Source organism: Giraffa tippelskirchi, chromosome 6 (genome assembly GCF_054371585.1).
Source record: "Giraffa tippelskirchi isolate mGirTip1 chromosome 6, T2T-mGirTip1v1.2.pri, whole genome shotgun sequence".
NCBI classification, from domain to species: domain Eukaryota; kingdom Metazoa; phylum Chordata; class Mammalia; order Artiodactyla; family Giraffidae; genus Giraffa; species Giraffa tippelskirchi.
Window position 1 is genome coordinate 99,183,760 of NC_137280.1, and position 19,416 is coordinate 99,203,175.

The following is a 19,416-nucleotide window of genomic DNA, read 5'->3' on the forward strand; positions in this document are numbered from 1 at the left end:
ATAGAGCTTTTATGTGAATTTTTTTACCCTTAACTTCTCTCCAGCAAATGGAGATGCACAGTTTTATGGCTGCTTACAACTCGATTTCTCTCTGCTATCTTGTGTCACTATTAAACTGCTTCTAGCCAAGATGTTATATCACTGCATACACTGTTTTAAATCTTACTTTCCCTGACATTCCCTGGTAAAGAACAAGAGTCCAGCCCCTTCCTAATTCTATCAGTCTATGGACCCTGCTTTGTTGTTCCAAATAGGGGATTGCTGGTTTTGCCTTTGGAATAAGTTACCTGCTTTGGAGCGCTATCGTTTACAGCTTTCATTGAAATCTTCAACTGCAGGCCTCCTTTTTCAGCATTTTGCATACTTAGATTTGACTTGACTATTTTTTGATAGCCATTCTAATGTGTTTAGGAGTTACAGATATCTCTTTAAGTTTTGGTGGGAATGAAATCTGCATTTCTGTTATTCATCCTTGTAGTTTTTGAGATGATTTCTGAGAAACAGAGGGAACAAAGATATCCTAATTCTACAGTTTAAAATCATAAGTCAAGAGAACATTTTAAATTCTGTGGTATGGGTAAAAGTCAGGTAGCCGAGAACAAAAGAGGAGACATTGAGTATATAGGCCTGACAGACAACAGGATTAGAACCTATGATAGTATTGAAACCAGGGACATGAATGGCCAAAATCTCAAAGAAAGAAGGCTTTCAGTCGCAGAACTTGCCTTATATTTACATAGCACTTGTTATCACTTACACCACTTTCAAATAAATAATGTCTCCATAAAACTATTTCTAAGTAAAACATACAAAAACATTGTGATGCTTGAAGTTTATTTTTAAGTTAAATGTATGTTTCATGGATTTACAGTATTTGTCATTTATATGCACCCTTAAAAAAAGACTGTATACAACCATTGGCATGTAATGTAGTTCCTTTGAAGAAAGTTTTTCTTGTTTTAAGATAAAAGAGCCCCTTTTATTTATTTTTTTATGCTTCTACTGTTTATTTCAACATGTTGAAAACTGTCTGCTTATTTTAGCCTCATTAGAAAAAATTGGTTTATACACTTACCTGACCTGCGTCCTGCCTCTCTTGCAAGCCTCTTTTTAATGTTTTTATTCTCATCTTTGGCAGTGGTTTGAACCTGGCATCTGTAGCACGACTCAGAGGTACTTGGGAAAAGTTACCAAGCAAGTATGAGAAACACTTCCAAGATCTGCAGGACCTTTTTGATCCATCCAGAAACATGGCAAAATACAGAAATATTCTTAGTAGTCAAAGCATGCAGCCTCCAATTATTCCACTCTTTCCTGTTGTCAAGAAAGATATGACATTTCTCCATGAAGGTATTTGAAAGTTACTTGAAAATTAGCGTGCTTAGTTTCAGCTAATTCTACAGAGTTATAATGTATTTAATATATTTTTCAGTCTATTGATTATAAGTCACTAAAGCTTTACCCAATTAAATGTAGTAAATCTTAGGAAAACCCCACATTATTGATAAGAACAAATGTCGGTGTGCTGATGGTGACTGCAGCCATGAAATTAAAAGACGCTTACTCCTTGGAAGGAAGGTTATGGCCAACCTAGATAGCATATTTAAATGCAGAGACATTACTTTGCCAACAAAAGTCCGTCTAGTCAAGGCTATGGTTTTTCCAGTGGTCATGTACGATGTGAGAGTTGGACGGTGAAGAAGGCTGAGCGCCGCAGAATTGATGCTTTTGAACTGTGGTGTTGGAGAAGACTCTTGAGAGTCCCTTGGACTGCAAGGAGATCCAATCAATCCATCCTAAAGGAGATCAATCCTGGGTGTTTATTGGAAGGTCTGATGTTGAAGCTGAAACTCCAATACTTTGGCCACCTCATGCGAAGGGTTGACTCATTGGAAAAGACCCTAATGCTGGGTAGGATTGGGGGCGGGAGGAGAAGGGGACGACAGAGGATGAGATGGTTGGATGGCATCACCGACTCGATGAACATGGGTTTGGGTAGACTCCGGGAGTTGGTGATGGACAGAGAGGCCTGGCGTGCTGCAATTCATGGGGTCGCAGAGAGTCAGACACGACTGAGCAACTGAACTGAACTGAACCCAATTCAATTCACACATAACCAAGATCAGACTCCCAACTCCTTTTTTTAGTTACTGAACACATACAGAAAAGTACCCCAAACAAGTGAACAACTTAATGGATTATGACAAAGCAAACACCCAGGTAACCAACACCCAGTCAAAAAAAAAATGTAGCCATCTCCCAGCAGCCTCACTTGTGCCCCTTTCCAGTTACCACCTTCATCTTCCCCAAAGATACTTGTGTTGGCTTCTAATACTATGGTTTTACCTGTTCTTGAGCTTCATATATCCACAGAGAATATTTGTTTTTTTAGGTTTTGGTTTGGCTTCTGGATTATTTTGGTGAACATTAGACTTGTGTGATGAGAGTCTTGCATGTTTTTGAGTGCAATTGTAATTCATTATTCAAAACTATTTGATATTGCATTACATAAATGCAATACAGTGGATTCCTTCAGTCTGTTGATGAGCATTTGATAGTTTCCAGTGTTTACTTAATACAAATAATGCTGCTGTGAATATTCTTTCACATATCTCATAGTACACATGCATTTTTGTTCAATATAATTCACAGTGAAATTTATGAATATTCATACAATCAACTTTGGGAGACAGTTTGGTGTTAATCCACTAAAATGGAACACTGGCAGTGACATGAACATTCTTATTGTTCCTTGCTGTCTCTAGTACCTGGTAAATTCATTCTTTTTATTTCTACCCATTTCAGTAGGTGTGTAATTATATCTTGATGTGATGTAATGTTCATTTCTCTGACTACTAATGAGGCTGGGCACCCTTCTGTATATTTATTTGTCCTCTTTTATCTATTCAGTTCAATTTCTTGCCTGTATTTCATAAGGTTCTCTTTCTCTAATATACCTTTTAAGGATTTTGTGTAGGTCCTATATGTATATATATATAGTATGACTTGCATTTGACTCTCTTAAGATTATCTTCTGATGAACAGCACATTTTGAGTTTTAAAAACCTAATTTATTAGTCTTTTGCCATGTAGTCTCAGTTTAGTCACTCAGTTGTGTCTGACTCTTTGACCCCCTGGACTGCAGCATGCCAGGCTTCCCTGTCCACCAAACCCTGGAGCTTGCTCAAACTCATGTCCGTTGAGTAAAGCCGTGTAGTTTATGCTCCTCTTAATTGTTTTTTTTGTGAGTGGTATTTGTCCTCCATTAACTTGCTGACTGCACACTATTTTGCTAATTTTCTTGTGTTACACGATACATTACAATATTTATACTTGCTGATACTAATTGAGTAGTATTCATTAGTACTTTTCTGTGTGTCAGGCAGTGCAAGAACTTAGACCATTCAAATATCCATTCTCTCACCTCTTGATTTATATACAGTTGTTGCCATGCCTTTAAATCTCACTTGGTGCTAATATTGTTTAGTAAAGTCGATATTTATTTATTTAATGTGATGTTTTTTCCCCTTCCTGAATTTCAAAGTTTTCCTATGGTTGAGGACTTGTCTCCCTGTAAGAACACTGATTATTATTTTCTTATGTGCAAGTCTACTGGTGATAAAATCTTAGTTTTTGTTTATCTGAAAAAATGTCTTTAATTAATATTCATTCTTAAGGCACAGTTTTGATTGGCAGTTATCTTTCAACATTTTGAGACAACAGAATTATCTCCTGACGTCCACTGTTATTTTTAGAAGTCAGCTGTCAGTTTTATTTGTTGTTCCTTTGACAATAATCTTACCCTCCTTCAATAGCTTCTTTAAAATATTCTCTTCTCTCTATCTCTGTTTTTCTTTAGTTTTGCTATTATATGGCTGTGTACAGCACTTTGATTTTGTCTCACCTGGATATGTTTTTTTATTCCGGAATTTCCTCCTAGCCTAATAGCCAGTTTTTAAATTATTTCTTCAACTATGTCTGACTTACTGTTAAATTCAACAGCATATTCCTTATTTCAGTTAGTGGGCTTTCCCCACAGATTTACAATTTAAATTCATTTTTTAATCTTCATGTTTTCTACCAGAGTTCTCAGTGTTGTTTTTTATAACCTTGCACATATTCACCAGTTACTTTAATGTCTGTCTCTAGTAACTCCATAATCTAGGTGTTGTTTTTTTTTTTTTTTTTTTTTTTAATGAGTCTTTCTGTTGTCTGTTTTTTTTTTCCTTGCATTTCAATCATGTTAAATTTTCACCAAATGTACCTGGTTATTTTTGGCCAAATGAATGTTATATATAAAAAAAGTACAGAAATAATCTAGAATTTCAGACAATATTCCATTTCTCCAGAGAGAATTAAAACTTGCTTCTGCCAGGCAGCTAGGAGTGCTAACAATCCCAAAATCACTTTAAACCGTTTTCACATTTTGAGATAAAGTAACACTGAACTTTTATCCAGTCTACATTTCGTTTGTCTTTAGTTCCAGGATATGTGTCTGTGTGTGTGTCTGTGTGTGTGTGTGTGTGTGTGTGTGTGTGTGTGTGTGTGTGTGTGTGTGTGTGTGTGTGTGTGTGTGTGTGTGTGTGTGTGTGTGTGTGTGTGTGTATCCCTTCAAGATCCCAACCCAAAGAATTGAAGCTTTATCTAGACTCAAGTTGTTCTCTAGCTTCAAAAGTCAGGGTGGCACTGCTCAGTTTTTCAGCTCATCATCACCTTTTCTGAAATCAGCAAAGGCCTGTAGGTGGAGCACTGGAAATGCTAAACTTGCCACACATCTTCATTATTTCGTCAAATCCTCACTGCCGTGTTAGTTTTTTGATGACTCGACATATTTTTTTCTATTTTTGTCCAACTTTTTGAACTGTTGTCATCAGGTGTGTTGTACTAATTTACTAATTATACTGCCCCTAATTTCATTATTACTTCTTTTTCTTAAGAAAATATTATTAGAGGCTTCAAATATATTTTCTTACATGTTCCCTCAAAACATGTTTATATGACTTGAAAGTATTTTGCATTGTCATTTTGTTTCCAACTCATTTTGAGACCCTGAACAGTTTATATGTCCAATAGATAGGTACCATTTACTACAAAAAGGGAGCCCGCTGTGTGTTCCAGACCCGTGTGGTTCTCCATCTTGGCTTCAGGGACTTGGTGTTCCACAGACACACCTCAGGGCCCACCATGGGAAATAAATAGGGTCACACCAAGTGTTAAAGACAGGTGTGGAAAAAAAACAGTTACATTACCCTTTGAACATATAATTTTTTGCCTTGTGGTTTGAACTGTGTAGGCCCACATGTGGGCTAAGTCTGGTGTCATTCCTGTTCTTGTCAAAGAAAGGTAGACCATTGTGAAAGTTTTAAAATTTTTTTCTCAGAGAACTACTTAATAAACAAAAAATATGTAACTTATGAACAAGCAAATTTGTGTTTAATGATTAAAGTCATGATTGTAAATTCAAATTCTGGGGAAGGGCATGTGCATGGCAGACTTGAAGATGTCTGTCACTATGAGCCATCCCTCTCTTAATTTTAACTAATTATTACCACGTGGGAAACAGACGTGCTATTATTTAATCTCCAGCATACCATCCGCTCTCTTTTTCTTCCAGATAAGTCAGAAATTCTTATTTTCATGGGATGTTTTCCACTTCTTAAGTGTTGACAACTCATTTTACAATTTTTTAAATCATTGTAAACCATAGCAACCATACTGGACTATTAAGCCCAAAGGTCACTCTTTACGACCCCTGGTGGAAGCCTAAGTTTTCAACTGCTTATTAACTTTTCTGCCAAAAAATAGATGCAGTTACCTGCCTGAGTGAGCCGAGCATCTGAAGAGCTAGAATTGAGGAGCTGTACTTTTTACTAGGTGTGCGTGCATTGTAATGAAGAAATGGCTTTTAGAAGCTATGCACAATTTATCACTTTCCAATATTTGTAATCATTATTTCCATAGGAATAGAATTCCTCCCATTAGGTCATTCCTTGGGAGCAGGATTAAACCATATATGGGTTTATCAATTCTTAAAACCAAAAGTGGCAGTTTGATAAAGGTTCTGATTTGTGGCTCCAGGAATAATGACTTGACTTCTGCTACCTTTATGTAGATATTTTAATTTTGGAAGTTAAAAAAAAATACTTTTATTCTATAGGAAATGATTCCAAAGTTGATGGTTTGGTAAATTTCGAGAAGCTCAGAATGATTGCCAAGGAAATTCGTCAGGTTGTTCGAATGACTTCTGCTAACATGGATCCAGCTATGATGTTCCGACAGAGGTATGGCATTGAAGTGTGTAAGTGTTACAGAGTGGCATTGAAAGTGATCTTTTTCATTTATTGACCACCTGCCTTTTATTGTGCACTGTATTAAGTGCTTTATAGATGTCAGTCTCAAGTAATAGTGTATTATAATAACCTTTAAAGGTTGGTAGTATTGGCCTGCCTTTTACATACGAAGAAACTGAAGCTCAGAGCAGTTAGGTAATGTGTCCAGGATGACATGAATTACTGAGATTTGAACCCTAGTTCTCTATTAATTTTTTTGAGTACATAGATAGTTCTGTATTGTTATTGTTACTTAAAATGTCATCTAACTTAAATATAAGTAAGTTGCTGATCTTTTCTGAAGTTATCAGAGAAAACAGATACTTTCATCTGGTTCTAACCAAATGTGTAAAGTATTAGTCTGCATGTCTTTGATTTTTATTGAATATTTTTAAAGTTCCATATCTATATAAGTTCTACTTTATTTTTCTAAAATATATTCCTTTGTCTCAAGTCATGGTGCTTATGTAAATTCTTTAGCAGTTTAGAAAGTGCAGATTCAAAAAAAAAAAAGTGCAGATTCAAGGATATTGTATCTTTAATAAAAATGAAAATATTGTGTTCACTATTAACCTGATCTTCTATGAATGCTTTTTAAAATTCACTTTTCATGTAGTAACAAATGCCTCCTCAAATTATGTAAAACGTAAATTACTTTTCCTAGTAATTTTTAGGATGAAAAGATACTAGGGTTTTAATTTTTGATCTGATTTTCTTCTGGGCCTGTGTGTATAGCTTTAGTACCTAAGGGCTTTAAAAACGAAATGTTTGCCAGAGCAGACACAATTTCAGTGGCTTAAAAGAAATAACAGTTTACTAAGGAAACAAAAATACTTGGTTCTTTAAAAGTTGAGATGGAGTTATTGTAACCAGATAGAATTAACGTGTGTCAGGATTGTTTTCTTAATTTTTGTTTTGTTTAAGCCACAGTTCAGGAGTCTATTTTTAGAAGTTGTTGACCTGATGGTTGGTCTAGTTTAGAAATTCTCTAAGTATGAAGGAAGGAGTGTGTCATATGTACTCTTCCCTACCCAATTGCCCACTTTCGCCCCTGAGAATCACTGCATGTAATGAGAGGTGCCATTGCTCAGCAGTGTAGAAGCAGAAGACTTAAGAACCAGGGGCCAAACCTGGAGGATTTGTTTGTTTCTTTATTTTTAAGTTTTTGTTTTTGTTATATGTCCCTGTACAGTGGCTCCACCATTTGCTGTTATCTTACACAGACATCCATCTACTCATGTATTTTAGCACCCTGGCTCCTGAATGAATTTGTGAGCCTGCCAGACCAGTTGATAATTTTCTAAGTACCAGCTATGCCTCAGAAATGAGCAAAGGAGGAAATCATAAACTTGACTATTCCCTTGAATGGCCTAGCCTAGAGTAGAATACAGTATAGGAAAAAATAAAACATTTATAGTTAGATTAGACTGAACTTTTCCTAAATTGATTTTGTCAGCTAGTACTGAAATGTAGTAGCTTTCTTTAAGCAAGTATTTGGCCATTTTGGTGATATATATTATGTAGTGTGGACAAAGTAACGCTACAGTAGTCAGTGTGCTGACTGAAAAAACAGATTTGGGGCTGACCACAGCTGGAGCTTATTGGGTACAAGCCTGGGATATGCTCAGACCAATCAGGTGGTAGAGAGGAAAGGGCCAAAAAAATGAGAATAAAAATGTTAATAAAGAATCTTGATTCAGCCCAATTATAGTATAAGGAGATACAGGATCATAAAGATTTTCATGATATATTTAATATTTATATTTACATTTTAAGTTGGCTTTGTTCAAAATTTCTTGAACAAATACATTGTCAGAGAAATTTCTGCACTTAAAAATGAAATTATAAATCTTTATGTACCTTGTAATTTCATCCTCTCACTTAAATGAATGGCTCAAAAATACCTTTGAAAAAAAATCAAAAGTTCTATTCTTTCTTCTAAAGTTTCCCTGGAAACTTGTAATATTTTCCGTTAAGCTTGTTATTAACATAAGCCTCTAAATGAATTAGATATTAAAAATAATTGGTCTAAAAGCACACTTTTAAATATTGTGGAGTTTTTTGGCCTTTGGTACATGTCATAATTCATTTACCACCTTGTATTCCATTAAAGTCATTTTACTGTTAAGCTACCATTTTTTTCTAGTAAAATTTTTCTGTTCTGTTCTGTCTCCATAGTTTCTCTGACTTTCAACTGTTGTCTTTTTTCTGTGCTTTCCTATTCAAACACACGCTTCAATGTTTGTGGCTCTTGCTTACAGGAAGAAGAGGTGGCGGAGTCTGGGGTAAGTGTAGAGATGAATGCAACTGGAATGAAGGTTGTTCAACTCTTAACGTATACTGCATCCTTTTCATTAATGCACGCACGTAAAATAGCATGTGTTTTATTAACCCTGTCAACCTACGTTCCTGACAAATGCCTTTTGCTAACAAGGAGAAAAATAGTGATAGAACTAGCTTTTTTCTCCCTTTACTTTTCCATTATTGACATCCCGTAAGTCCCTCTTAGATTCTAATTTAGCAGGGTCAGTTATATGATGATGATAGCATATATTGTTGTGTGCTTCCTATATACTTCTCTAAGCACTCTATATGAATCAATGAATTCTGTAGCTGCTCTGTGAAATAGATACTGTTATTCCCATGGTACAAATGGGGAAGACAGAGTTGTCCAAATTCCTAGAGCTCACTATAGTGGATTCTAATTCATTGATAGTCTGATTCCAGAGTCCACACCATTTTATTCACATGCCATATTTATAAAAATAAATATTTAAGTGAATTAAAATGGATAAGAAAGTTGTTTATAAAGGGTGCATTTTCCATCAGCTGCAGCCTTTATCCAAACTATACTATAGAATTGAGATAGTAAATAATTGAAATAGAAGATTATTTTAATTGCTCAGATCCACTAATACTATGAGATATACAGCAATGATAGAATTTTATTTTAAATTCCTACCACTTTTAATTAAAGTCTCCCTTATCTCTCTTAAAACTGAAATAGGTTCAGAAAATGACACCTTTTGTTTTTCAAGTAGTTTCAGATCTCCACTTACAGATCTGTCATAGTTAGTTAGGTATCTTATAAGTCATATATCTAGTCTTTTCAATTTTAGATGAAGGAAAAGATGGGTTTTGTGGATGAAGGGATTAAATAAAAATTGTGCTATTTTAAGATTACAGTGAATCATGAAGTTAGATGCTTTTATAATACATATATGAAGGATTTTTTGTGAGCCACTTACTTTGAGTCTTGTCTTATTTGTGGTCTTTTGTTTTCTGTTGAAGCTTGATAAACTTGAATTTTCTTCTACTTTCTTCTTCCCTTCTCTGTGTGTTTCTCATGTGTTTTCTTCTATACTGTACATTTATGTCTTGGTCTTTTCTGGTTCTCCTCATTGAAAACAGAAATTGATTCCTAACATTACTATGATGAAGAAGAATACTTGGACAGTGTATCTTAGTGGGGATTTGGGGTGTTTGAATGACTTGTGTAACACACTCACTATTCATTCAGCAATTGATTGCACTGTATGATGTTTGCAGACACTGGACATTTTCTTTTTTATATCAAAGCATTTTGAAAATAGATTAAAAGACGTTTCTTTGTCATTTATCAGTGTTCCATTTATTAAAATTTTGTCTGTATCCTAGATTGCTAGGCACCTTTTTATATCAACTTAGGTAAAATTATTAAATATTTGTATTAAAATTTGTACTTAAATGTTGGGAGTTGATTTTACTGCATTTCTTTGAATCTAAGACAACATCAGTTGTCAGGACCACTACTATTTTATGTACCACTAAGAAAAATCACTGCAATGCCTTCTTAATACTGAGAATTTTTTATTTGTTAAGAGTTCTGATATTAAATTAGGTGTGTATTTTTGTCACATAACACCTTTTTTGCATTAATAAAAAGGAAAATTTAAACAAATTAAATTGGTTTAGGTCTTTCTAAAACTTTTTCCTATTTAGAATATGAATCTTCTGAATCACTTTTAGAGTTGTTAGTTTCTGGGTTTTTTTCCCCATGCACAGTATTGCCTTTTGTGCCATCAGATCCATAGGTAATGCCACATTTCTTTAAACAAGCCATAAAAGAACAAAAAGCTGCTGATGCTGGGCTCTTAGGCTGGCTTTGCAAACATTCAGGGCTAACTTCCTTTTGACATTTGCTTCAGGAATGTTGTTGAACTTTAGTTAGAGTCACTACAGCCTTATAATCCTTTGGTTCCTGAAGGTTAAGGGAGTATCACTAATGCTGTTGTATGTTTTCCAAACTATTCTGCGAATTTTGAAATTTCTGCTGTGTAAGTAGCAACAACCATGTCACAGTTTCTGCCTGACCAGTAACAACTGCAAGTCTCCATCTGATGTAAGACACAGTCTTTTAAAGATCTTAAAATTTTGAAAGAAAAATAACATTTTTTTACACCTTTATTTCACTTAATCTGCAGTGAAAATATTAGGATTTTAGTGTGTTTTTAAAATGGGCTATGTGAGCACGGTAAAAAACAGATTATATGATTGTGGTCTATTTTTGAATACCTTTGGGTAGTTGGGAGGCGAACTTTGAAAACCCATAAATACTTTCATTATTTTAGAATGGCAACTGCCTTTAAAATAAAAATCGTCTAGAACATTGTGTTTGCCATCTTTGTTACGAAGGACAAATAGCATTGCAATTCCTGTTTTCCAGTGGTTCTAGTTGTAGTTATTGTAGAAGAAAGCTTACTGAAAAGAGTAGAGTTGGATGTGAAGCTTTATTAGCTTGTTTGAATTGTAGTAATTCCTACCCAGCTTGTAGTTCCATCACATTTAGAGGCACTACAGAAGAAAGATCCCATATCCCCAGCCCTAGAGGCCACATGTTGCATCACCAATTCATATGTGAGTGGAAGCATTGAGTAGCTTTTTACTGCTGTTTCTGATCTCTGACTATATTGACTTGAATATGCTGCTGCTGCTGCTGCTAAGTCACTTCAGTCGTGTCCGACTCTGTGCGACCCCATAGACGGCAGCCCACCAGGCTCTGCCGTCCCTGGGATTCTCCAGGCAAGAATACTGGAGTGGGTTGCCATTTCCTTCTCCAGTGCATGAAAGGGAAAAGTGAAAGTGAAGTCGCTCAGTCGTGTCCGACTCTTAGCGACCCCATGGGCTGTAGCCTACCCGGCTCCTCCGTCCATGGGATTTTCCAGGCAAGAGTACTGGAGTATAAATGGTGTTATTTTTCTTATCGGTTGTTCTCTTTAAAGTTTGGCTAAAATCTGGTTACAGGTGACATTGGAGCTTGCTCAGAGTAGGTCTGCTGTACACAGGAATGATGATGGCAGTAGCACATCCAAAGCAACACATACAACCAGAGCTGCTCTAGAAACTCCCTTGCTGAAGAACCCTGGTGCAGAGATCTGGCTCAGGGTGCACTTGCCCAATTAGGCTCTTGACATATCTTCAGAGTGTGGATGGCCACAGGGCCAAGGAATGCTTTCACTTGTCACAATTGTCCTATGGGTTGGAAGGCACCAAACATAGGTCTGATGGAATTTGTTGCTTTGAGGGGAATTGTTAACTTAACCTTTTGAGTTCTGCACTTTGCTGAATCTTAAAACTCAGAACATTGCCATGTGTGACATATTACTTTGCATTAATGCTTTTCATCTTTTAACTCATTTGCATCAGCATGCAATCGCATTAACAGAACAGAATTCTTTTAATCTTCAGTCTGCCATACTTAATTCTCATCTTTATAGCCCATTATTGTGATCTTCATCTTACAGGTCACTGAGTCAAGGCAGCACAAATTCAAACATGCTGGATGTTCAGGGAGGTGCTCACAAAAAAAGGGCACGCCGTAGCTCTCTGCTTAATGCCAAGAAGCTATATGAAGATGCCCAAATGGCAAGAAAAGTGAAGCAGTATCTTTCCAGTCTGGATGTCGAGACAGATGAAGAGAAGTTCCAGATGATGTCATTGCAATGGGAGCCTGCATATGGTACCTGTAAGTACAAGTTTTCACTTAATGTGATACTAAACAGCACAACAAAATAAAAACTTATTTTTCTAGTATTATGCTGAAGTCCCAAGAAAATTAACTTTCGCTCACAAAAGTTTGCTGACATACCTCAAGCATCATGTCATCATGTTAACCAGATACTGAATTCTCATCCATTTCTGATGATTTCTCTGTGCAGGAAATGGAGTCTAATTATAGTTCTTTGAAAAGCATTGTAAAATCTTAAAAAAAGACTGGAACATTATAGAGGAGTCTTTCTCTTTGAGAATGTTCTTAGTTTCATCCCTAAATGAAAAGTAAAATAAGTGAAAATTTTCCCTTTTCTAAGAATTTTACAGATATTTATCAACTGAAAAAATACAATAAATTATAGGTATCAGTACATAAGGTAAACACAAGAAAAATCTGACCTTTTCTGATATTATTAATGAATAGAAAATGTGATGAACAAAATCGATCCTATTCTTAATACTCAATTTTTTAAATTAAGTACAAACAGTAGAATGCCTGTGTCTATGGGTCAAAGACATTATGAGTTGTGAAAGCAGAAATCAAAGATTGTACTTCCACTATGAGTATTACTTATCTGGATATGTGATTAAATGTTATGCCAGTAAAAATCCCAATATAATGCATAGAAATTGATTTAAATGGTGACAGAGTATAGGAGGCAGGAAGGTTCGGATTTTCTATTTCCGTGTTCCTAGTTAACAGGGAGAAATGGTAGTCATCATGAGTTGACCCTGAGATTGATAAATGGTATAGTATTTGCATAGTGATGGGACAAGTATGTCAATAGAGTAGAAAAGATAAAACAGAAATACAACTAAATATTTTTTTTTTTAATTCAGATTCACAATTAACTTTTAAATGTAGGGTCAGGAGCCATTCAGTAAATGTTGTTATAAAAACAGTATCTTGAACACTTCTGGCAAATTTGGTATTCCTGTGTATAGCTGTTGAAATACTTTCACTTACTCATTCAATACTTACTTATTGAACATCTGTTTCTATCCCTGAACACAGGGATATAGTTGTAAACAAGATATACCATCCTTATAACCTTGTGGAGGGAAGAGGCATTGATTGATTAATTGCACAGATAATTGTATTGTAATTATCAGTGCTGTGAAGGAAGGATACAGGATGTTTTGAGAACAGAGTGTGGGTTATTGGGGAAGCTGGATCATGCAGGGTCTAATAGACCTTGCTTTAAGGATTTGTGTCTTTATCCTGAGAGCAGTGGCAGGTCATCTGAAGGTTTGTGCAGGGCATATGTAGAAGGAAAGTAGCATTATCAGATCAGATTTTCATAATGGAAGAGTCATCATGTTCATGTATGGAGAATGGCTTGAAGGCGTGCTAAAATTGATAGAGTGAAGAGAGTATTTCAACAGTAGAAATGAGAAGATGTTAACTGCTTGGATCTCAAGTGCTTCAGGGCTTTGGTACACACATGGCCAAGTTTAGGAGCCATACCACGAAAATGTCCCATGTAACTTTGCCTTATAAAGTACAGAAGTATGTTTTTGTTACTCTCTCCTATTAGTGACCAAGAATTTAAATGAGAAAAAATCCGTGAAGTCGTCAGAAATGTCTCCAGTGCCATTGAGGTCAGCTGGCCAAACAACTAAAGCTCATTTGCATCAGCCCCACAGAGTAAGCCAGGTGCTTCAGGTGCCAGCCGTAAATTTGCACCCCATCAGGAAGAAGGGCCAAGGAAAAGACCCTGCCCCATTGAGTGAGTATACACAATTAATACTGCATTCATTTAACTCAAATTTCCAGGCGAGTTAGATTGAAAAGTAATTATAAATGCTTTGGAGATCTGCTATCATGGTTTGTATAATATAAGCAGCACTCATGAGTCAAGAAATGCTTCATTTTGCCTATAAGTCTTTGATGACAGCATGCATATTTTAAATGTTGATGTGGTAATTCCTATAATCATACAAACCAAAAACTTATTTTTACTTGGGTACCAAGGGCTTACTGCATTTAGTGGTATATATACTCAGTTATCTAATGAAAATGCAACCTATGAGAATGAAATTGGTTATTTCCTAAAAAAAAAAAAAAAGGCCTGTATGTTGGTTTTTCATTAATGATCAATTATGAAAACCTAGCTAGGAAACAAGAAAGAAGCAAGGGTAAAATACACAAAGTACAGGCCATGCTCTTTTTTCCTCTGTTGGACCATGTAGACGTTGTCCAAATTACTTTGATTAGTTGTTTTAGCAGTATCACTATTTTAGCTTCCAGGTGGAAAGCTAGATTAGGTTTGCTTCCCAGCATTATTATTTAGCTCATGCATTATACATAGAACATACTCAGTAGAACCTTGAGAATTTAACTTGATTTTGCTTTGAAATCCAAAGGTAAATAAGAAATTCCCCTTCCTTTGCCAGATTTTCAGTCTGGTGATAAAGACATTCACATAAATAGATAACTTCAGTATATGTGATGTGTCCACTATTATGGCAGGAGCATGTATAGAACATAGAAAAGAACAAAAGAGAGGGGGCTCTTAGAGTCAAGAGAGGTAAGACAGTGCTCCAGAGGAGACTTTTTGGAGATAACACCTAAGCAGAGTATTAAAGGTTGACTAGGAAGGAGGTAATTGGGCAAAAATTCCAGAGAAGTTGCTTCAGGCAGAGGAAGAATTTGATAGCTACATGGAGCTACAGGTGATTTACTCTTACTACAAAGCTGCAGAGTGTTGAAGGATAATAATAATTAATGATAACACTTAGAGAACACTTACTGAATGCCAGACACAGTTCCAAGTGCTTTACTACTTTATGTATATATGTTCATTGAATCTTAAGAACTCTAAAGATAAAATAATACTCTCATTCCATAGAAGATCTAAATAACTTAGTGCACCCCCAGTAAGAGATGAAACTGGAAGTTGAGCTCAGGTTAACTGCTCAAAGTCCTTACTTTTAACAGTGTACTGAACAGTGTCCCAGGATGAAGAGAAGTCAAGTCATAGGCATGCCAAAATTAGAACATGACATGCTCAAGGAAAGTTGTCAATAGATACCTATAGGAAGCAGTTTGAGCAAGGCAGAGGTCTGGTCCAGTTTATGTTTGAGGTCTATAGTAGAAAGGAGTGTGATTGGAGATGGGGAGACTGAGGGGAAAGCTGATGTAGCAATGGGAAGTTGATCAGAACCTGATCTAGTTTGGTGACTGTGGACATGAAGAGAAAATTGGATGCAAAATGGGTGAATTTGATTTGGTAATGGGAATGAGAAATGGAAATAGTCTAACTCTGATTTCTTACTTGGACGTCATCACCTGAGAGGCAGAATAATTGGTACCAGGTAGCCATCTTCCTTCTTCCTGTAATATGCGTATTAGTTATGTGATAAATATATTAAAATGGCACTTAACTAAGACTAGTGTGAGTATACTATGTTTTAAATTTTTTCAGTATTAAAGGGGTGCTTGTTACTATGCTGAGTACTCATCAGAGTTGGGCTTTCTTTACTGGTTCAACAGTGAAAGCGTTGGTAAGTTTGACCTATGCCAAAAAGGACCAGCTGTTGGACAAGAGTGATGACAGAACTTTGCAGGAATGTTTCCAGTAGGCTCCATACTCTTTTTCTATAAATTCATGATTCTTTCTGTTGTCTACTTCTCTCCTGTAGTGTGAATTTAGTGCTCTTGAAAAGGGCTGGACTGGCAGCCCTGCAGCTTCTTCTGTATACCCACAGCACAGATGCACCACAGGTAGTGACAGTGCCAACATCCCTCCACTGCCCCCGCCACATGCCTCGCCCTGACTTGGAGAGGCCACCTCTAGAGGGGAGGGAAGAGTCTGAATCCACGCATTCTCTATTGAGACTTCCAACACGTGTGTCAGTGGTGGGGGGTGGCACACTGTACTCAGACTGTTAAATCCATGTCCCTTATGCTGCAAAACAAGCAAAGACAGAGCTATTCTAATCTGATCTGTGCTGACTGGCTGAATTTGAACGAATGACCTAGAGGTGAGAATCTCTGCGTGCCATTACCCAGTCATTTAGTCCCCGTTTGTCATTTACGCATTTCAGTTGACTACACTAGCCATTGTGCATCGTGGCTTTAGTTATGTAGTAATGTAGGCAACTGTAGACATTTTAATTGTGAAGTGATGCTTATTTACCTCTTTGATTTTATATTTAGATACAGGTTTACCTCAGAAAGTTTTAGGAACGGCTGAAGAAGTAAGTGGTAAGAAACACACAGAAGACACTATTTCTGTGGCATCATCCTTACATTCCAGCCCTCCTGTGTCTCCTCAAGGTTCCCCCCGCAAAGGTAAGGGAAAACAATTTGAGCTCTTGTTACACCAAACACTGTGGGGCACATAGTTTGCTTTTGGTCTATGGTAATAATATTTAGAAAGTGTGAAGAAAAGTGAAACTCATAATACCTCCTGAATTTTCATGTTTTGGATTGAATTATTCAGATGGCTTCGAGGGATTATGCAGCACAGAGCTAGGACTCCTGCACTCGGAGTGTGGTCCTTCTTTGGTAGAGGACGAGCGTAGATAAGAATGAAGGCAGAAGTCAGTTGTTTTGGTCTGTGCAGATTCTTGATGTTGTTATTCAAATTATCAATTAATTCAAACAATTCTATGAAGTATTTTAAAGTAAGAATTTCTATAGGAAATTGTTTATAACCCATTTACAAGATTTAGGAAATGAAACTAATATTTAGGGTGATACATTCCTTTCTTTCTAATGGAGTGTTACTGCTACCTTTTTATTAATCAAAATTTACAATAATCTGTACAGTACCCTTGTCAGTTTTTACATTTATACTAATATAGAACTTCTTGAGTTAAAAAAATGTGAAATTTCTCTTGTTTATTTACCTGTATTTTCATAATTGAGACTGAGGCTTTGCTTTTTTTTTTTTTTGACTAGCCTGGGTGTATGAATGTAAGCTGCCACTTCACACCAGCTCCAAATGTAGCATTCTGAGTACTGTGTGTGTTTCTTCCATCGGCCCCTCCATACTTTCTGTGTGCCCTGGTGACAGGACTCCTTAGTTTCCTTAACCGGAAACTAGTTGAACTGGATTTGGTGTATATGCATGAATGTGACCTGTAGGAATTTCACAGATGTAAAAGATTTACATCTTTGAATAATCACAGTACAGAATAGTACATGGTCAGAGGGAGGACAAGCTTATAAATTCTAGCAGGAAGGAAAACTTCCAGAGCTTTCCTTAGCTCCTGTGTTCTAAATTTCTTTTCACTTTTGATGGTTCTTTTTTATTTTTGCTACCTCTGTGACAGCAGTGTGGTACAGTGATGTCAGACCTTAGTTTGATTCCTGACTCTGTCCCCAGTCACAGCTGTGTTACTATAAACAACAGATTTATAAGATCAGGTCTACTGTTTGTAAGATGGGATAGGGACCACCTATTTTAGGGACCTTATTTAAGGTTTAAATGAAATAATACCTGTAACGCCTGATAGATGGTGGGTGTTTAGTAAATTGGAATTTCTCTTCTTTATCACTGCTGCCACTCCAGGGCAATATAACTCCATTACTGACTTTCTTCACATATGTGAGACTGGCTAGAATTTTCTTTCAGATTTTACTAAGAAAAACTTAGTAAAAATCACATAGGACATATAAAAAATATTCATAATAGATGTGTCTGTAAAGCACAGTTCTGTTCCTGTTGTATGTAGCTTGTATATGATTTAGGAAAGTACACAGATCTCTTTCCTCTCCTTACTATGGGTGTTTCCTATCCAAAGCATCCCTTGTGTGTGTGAAAGCGTTCGTCACTCAGTCGTGTCTGACTTTTTGCAGCCCCATGGACTGCAGCCTGCCAGGCTCCTCTGTCCAAGGAATTCTCCAGGCAATCTCGAGTGGGTAATCAGGTCCCAAGGATTGGGGCTGGGAACAGTGCCTTATTCACACACATAGCCCAGATGAACAATGTTCGTATGCTTTTAATGCTCTTTCAGGAACACCTTTACACCCTCCACTGGTCTAATTATAGACAGTTCTCTAACCAGGAAACTAGTTGAATTGGATTTGATGTTTTATGCATGAGTGTGACTTGTGGGAAGAGGTCAAGAACAGGAAATTCCCCACTGCTTTTATTCCCAACAGAAATCCATTTTAACCACTGGAATAGAGAAGTCTTCTCTCTGTTGTGTCTTTCAGTGGGTGACCAACAATTGACCATGATATTTATAGATTTGTGAGAAACATAGTGATGTTTCGAAGTCTTAGAAATCTGAAGAAAGTCTTTTCTTCAAAACTATTTCTGGTGGTTTATTTCCATAGACAGATTTTTGCTAGTGGTCAGTGATTGAACAAAAATGCCATTAAACTAAGAGTATGTTATTAGAATCTGTTCTTGGTTCTTGCTATACTTTGAAATAGTTCTTTGTTTTCTAACAATTGAGAAAATAAGCCAAAATTATTTTTAATTAAAAAAGAAGAAGCCTACACCCATGATTTTTAACAGGAGAATTTAAACAAACAATTGAAAAAGTGAGACGTCAAGAGGCCTTAACCTTTATCTTCCCTGATGCTTAAGGCAGGGAACCTCTCCACTTTGGAGAGAAAATTGGATCGGACATTGTGCTTTATAAATACATATATTGTATATCCTGTTTATATGTCTTGTCTGATTTTTGCTTTTATATAACGATTCAAGCCTAAAAGAAGAAAGAGACTCTGATGAAGTCCTGTCTGATTTTTGTTAGTAGAATCTGCCTGGAAATTCTAGACATAGTTACTTTCAAGAAATAATTCTGGTTATTGGGTACTCTTGTCATATTTTAGCTTACGATTTTACCAGCTTGGGTCACTTTCAGCAGTTTTTTATTACTAGCTTATTCTAATCAAGGTAACCTTTCTCCTGTGTTCTATCTTGTTTATGCTATATAATAGAGTCTCCATGTAGTAAAAGTATGTTGCTAGACTTTAATTTTTCAGATATTGTCAAGATGTTAAAATTTTTTGATAGTAAAATGTTATATAAAGTAGGTAAATTGTGATTAATTGGAAAGAATTAATTGACCATGACAGGGTTTTTGCATCTCT

General features: G+C 36.2%; 1 protein-coding gene across 13 annotated transcripts in view; it reads left to right on the forward strand.

Annotated features, from left to right (window-relative positions):
* RAPGEF6 (Rap guanine nucleotide exchange factor 6) overlaps positions 1–19,416 on the forward strand; it is a 213,019-nt gene that overhangs the window by 182,533 nt on the left and 11,070 nt on the right. For 7 of the 13 annotated variants that reach the window (XM_081500221.1, XM_081500218.1, XM_081500227.1 and 4 more), the window contains 5 exons: positions 1,139–1,350; positions 6,158–6,281; positions 12,113–12,333; positions 13,898–14,089; positions 16,522–16,656. In XM_081500221.1, the coding sequence (XP_081356347.1) occupies positions 1,139–1,350; positions 6,158–6,281; positions 12,113–12,333; positions 13,898–14,089; positions 16,522–16,656 (884 nt within the window). Of the gene's footprint in view, positions 1–1,138; positions 1,351–6,157; positions 6,282–8,590; positions 8,615–12,112; positions 12,334–13,897; positions 14,090–16,521; positions 16,657–19,416 lie in introns of all 13 variants that reach the window. The other 6 variants (XM_081500219.1, XM_081500223.1, XM_081500217.1 and 3 more) reach the window with 1 other exon arrangement.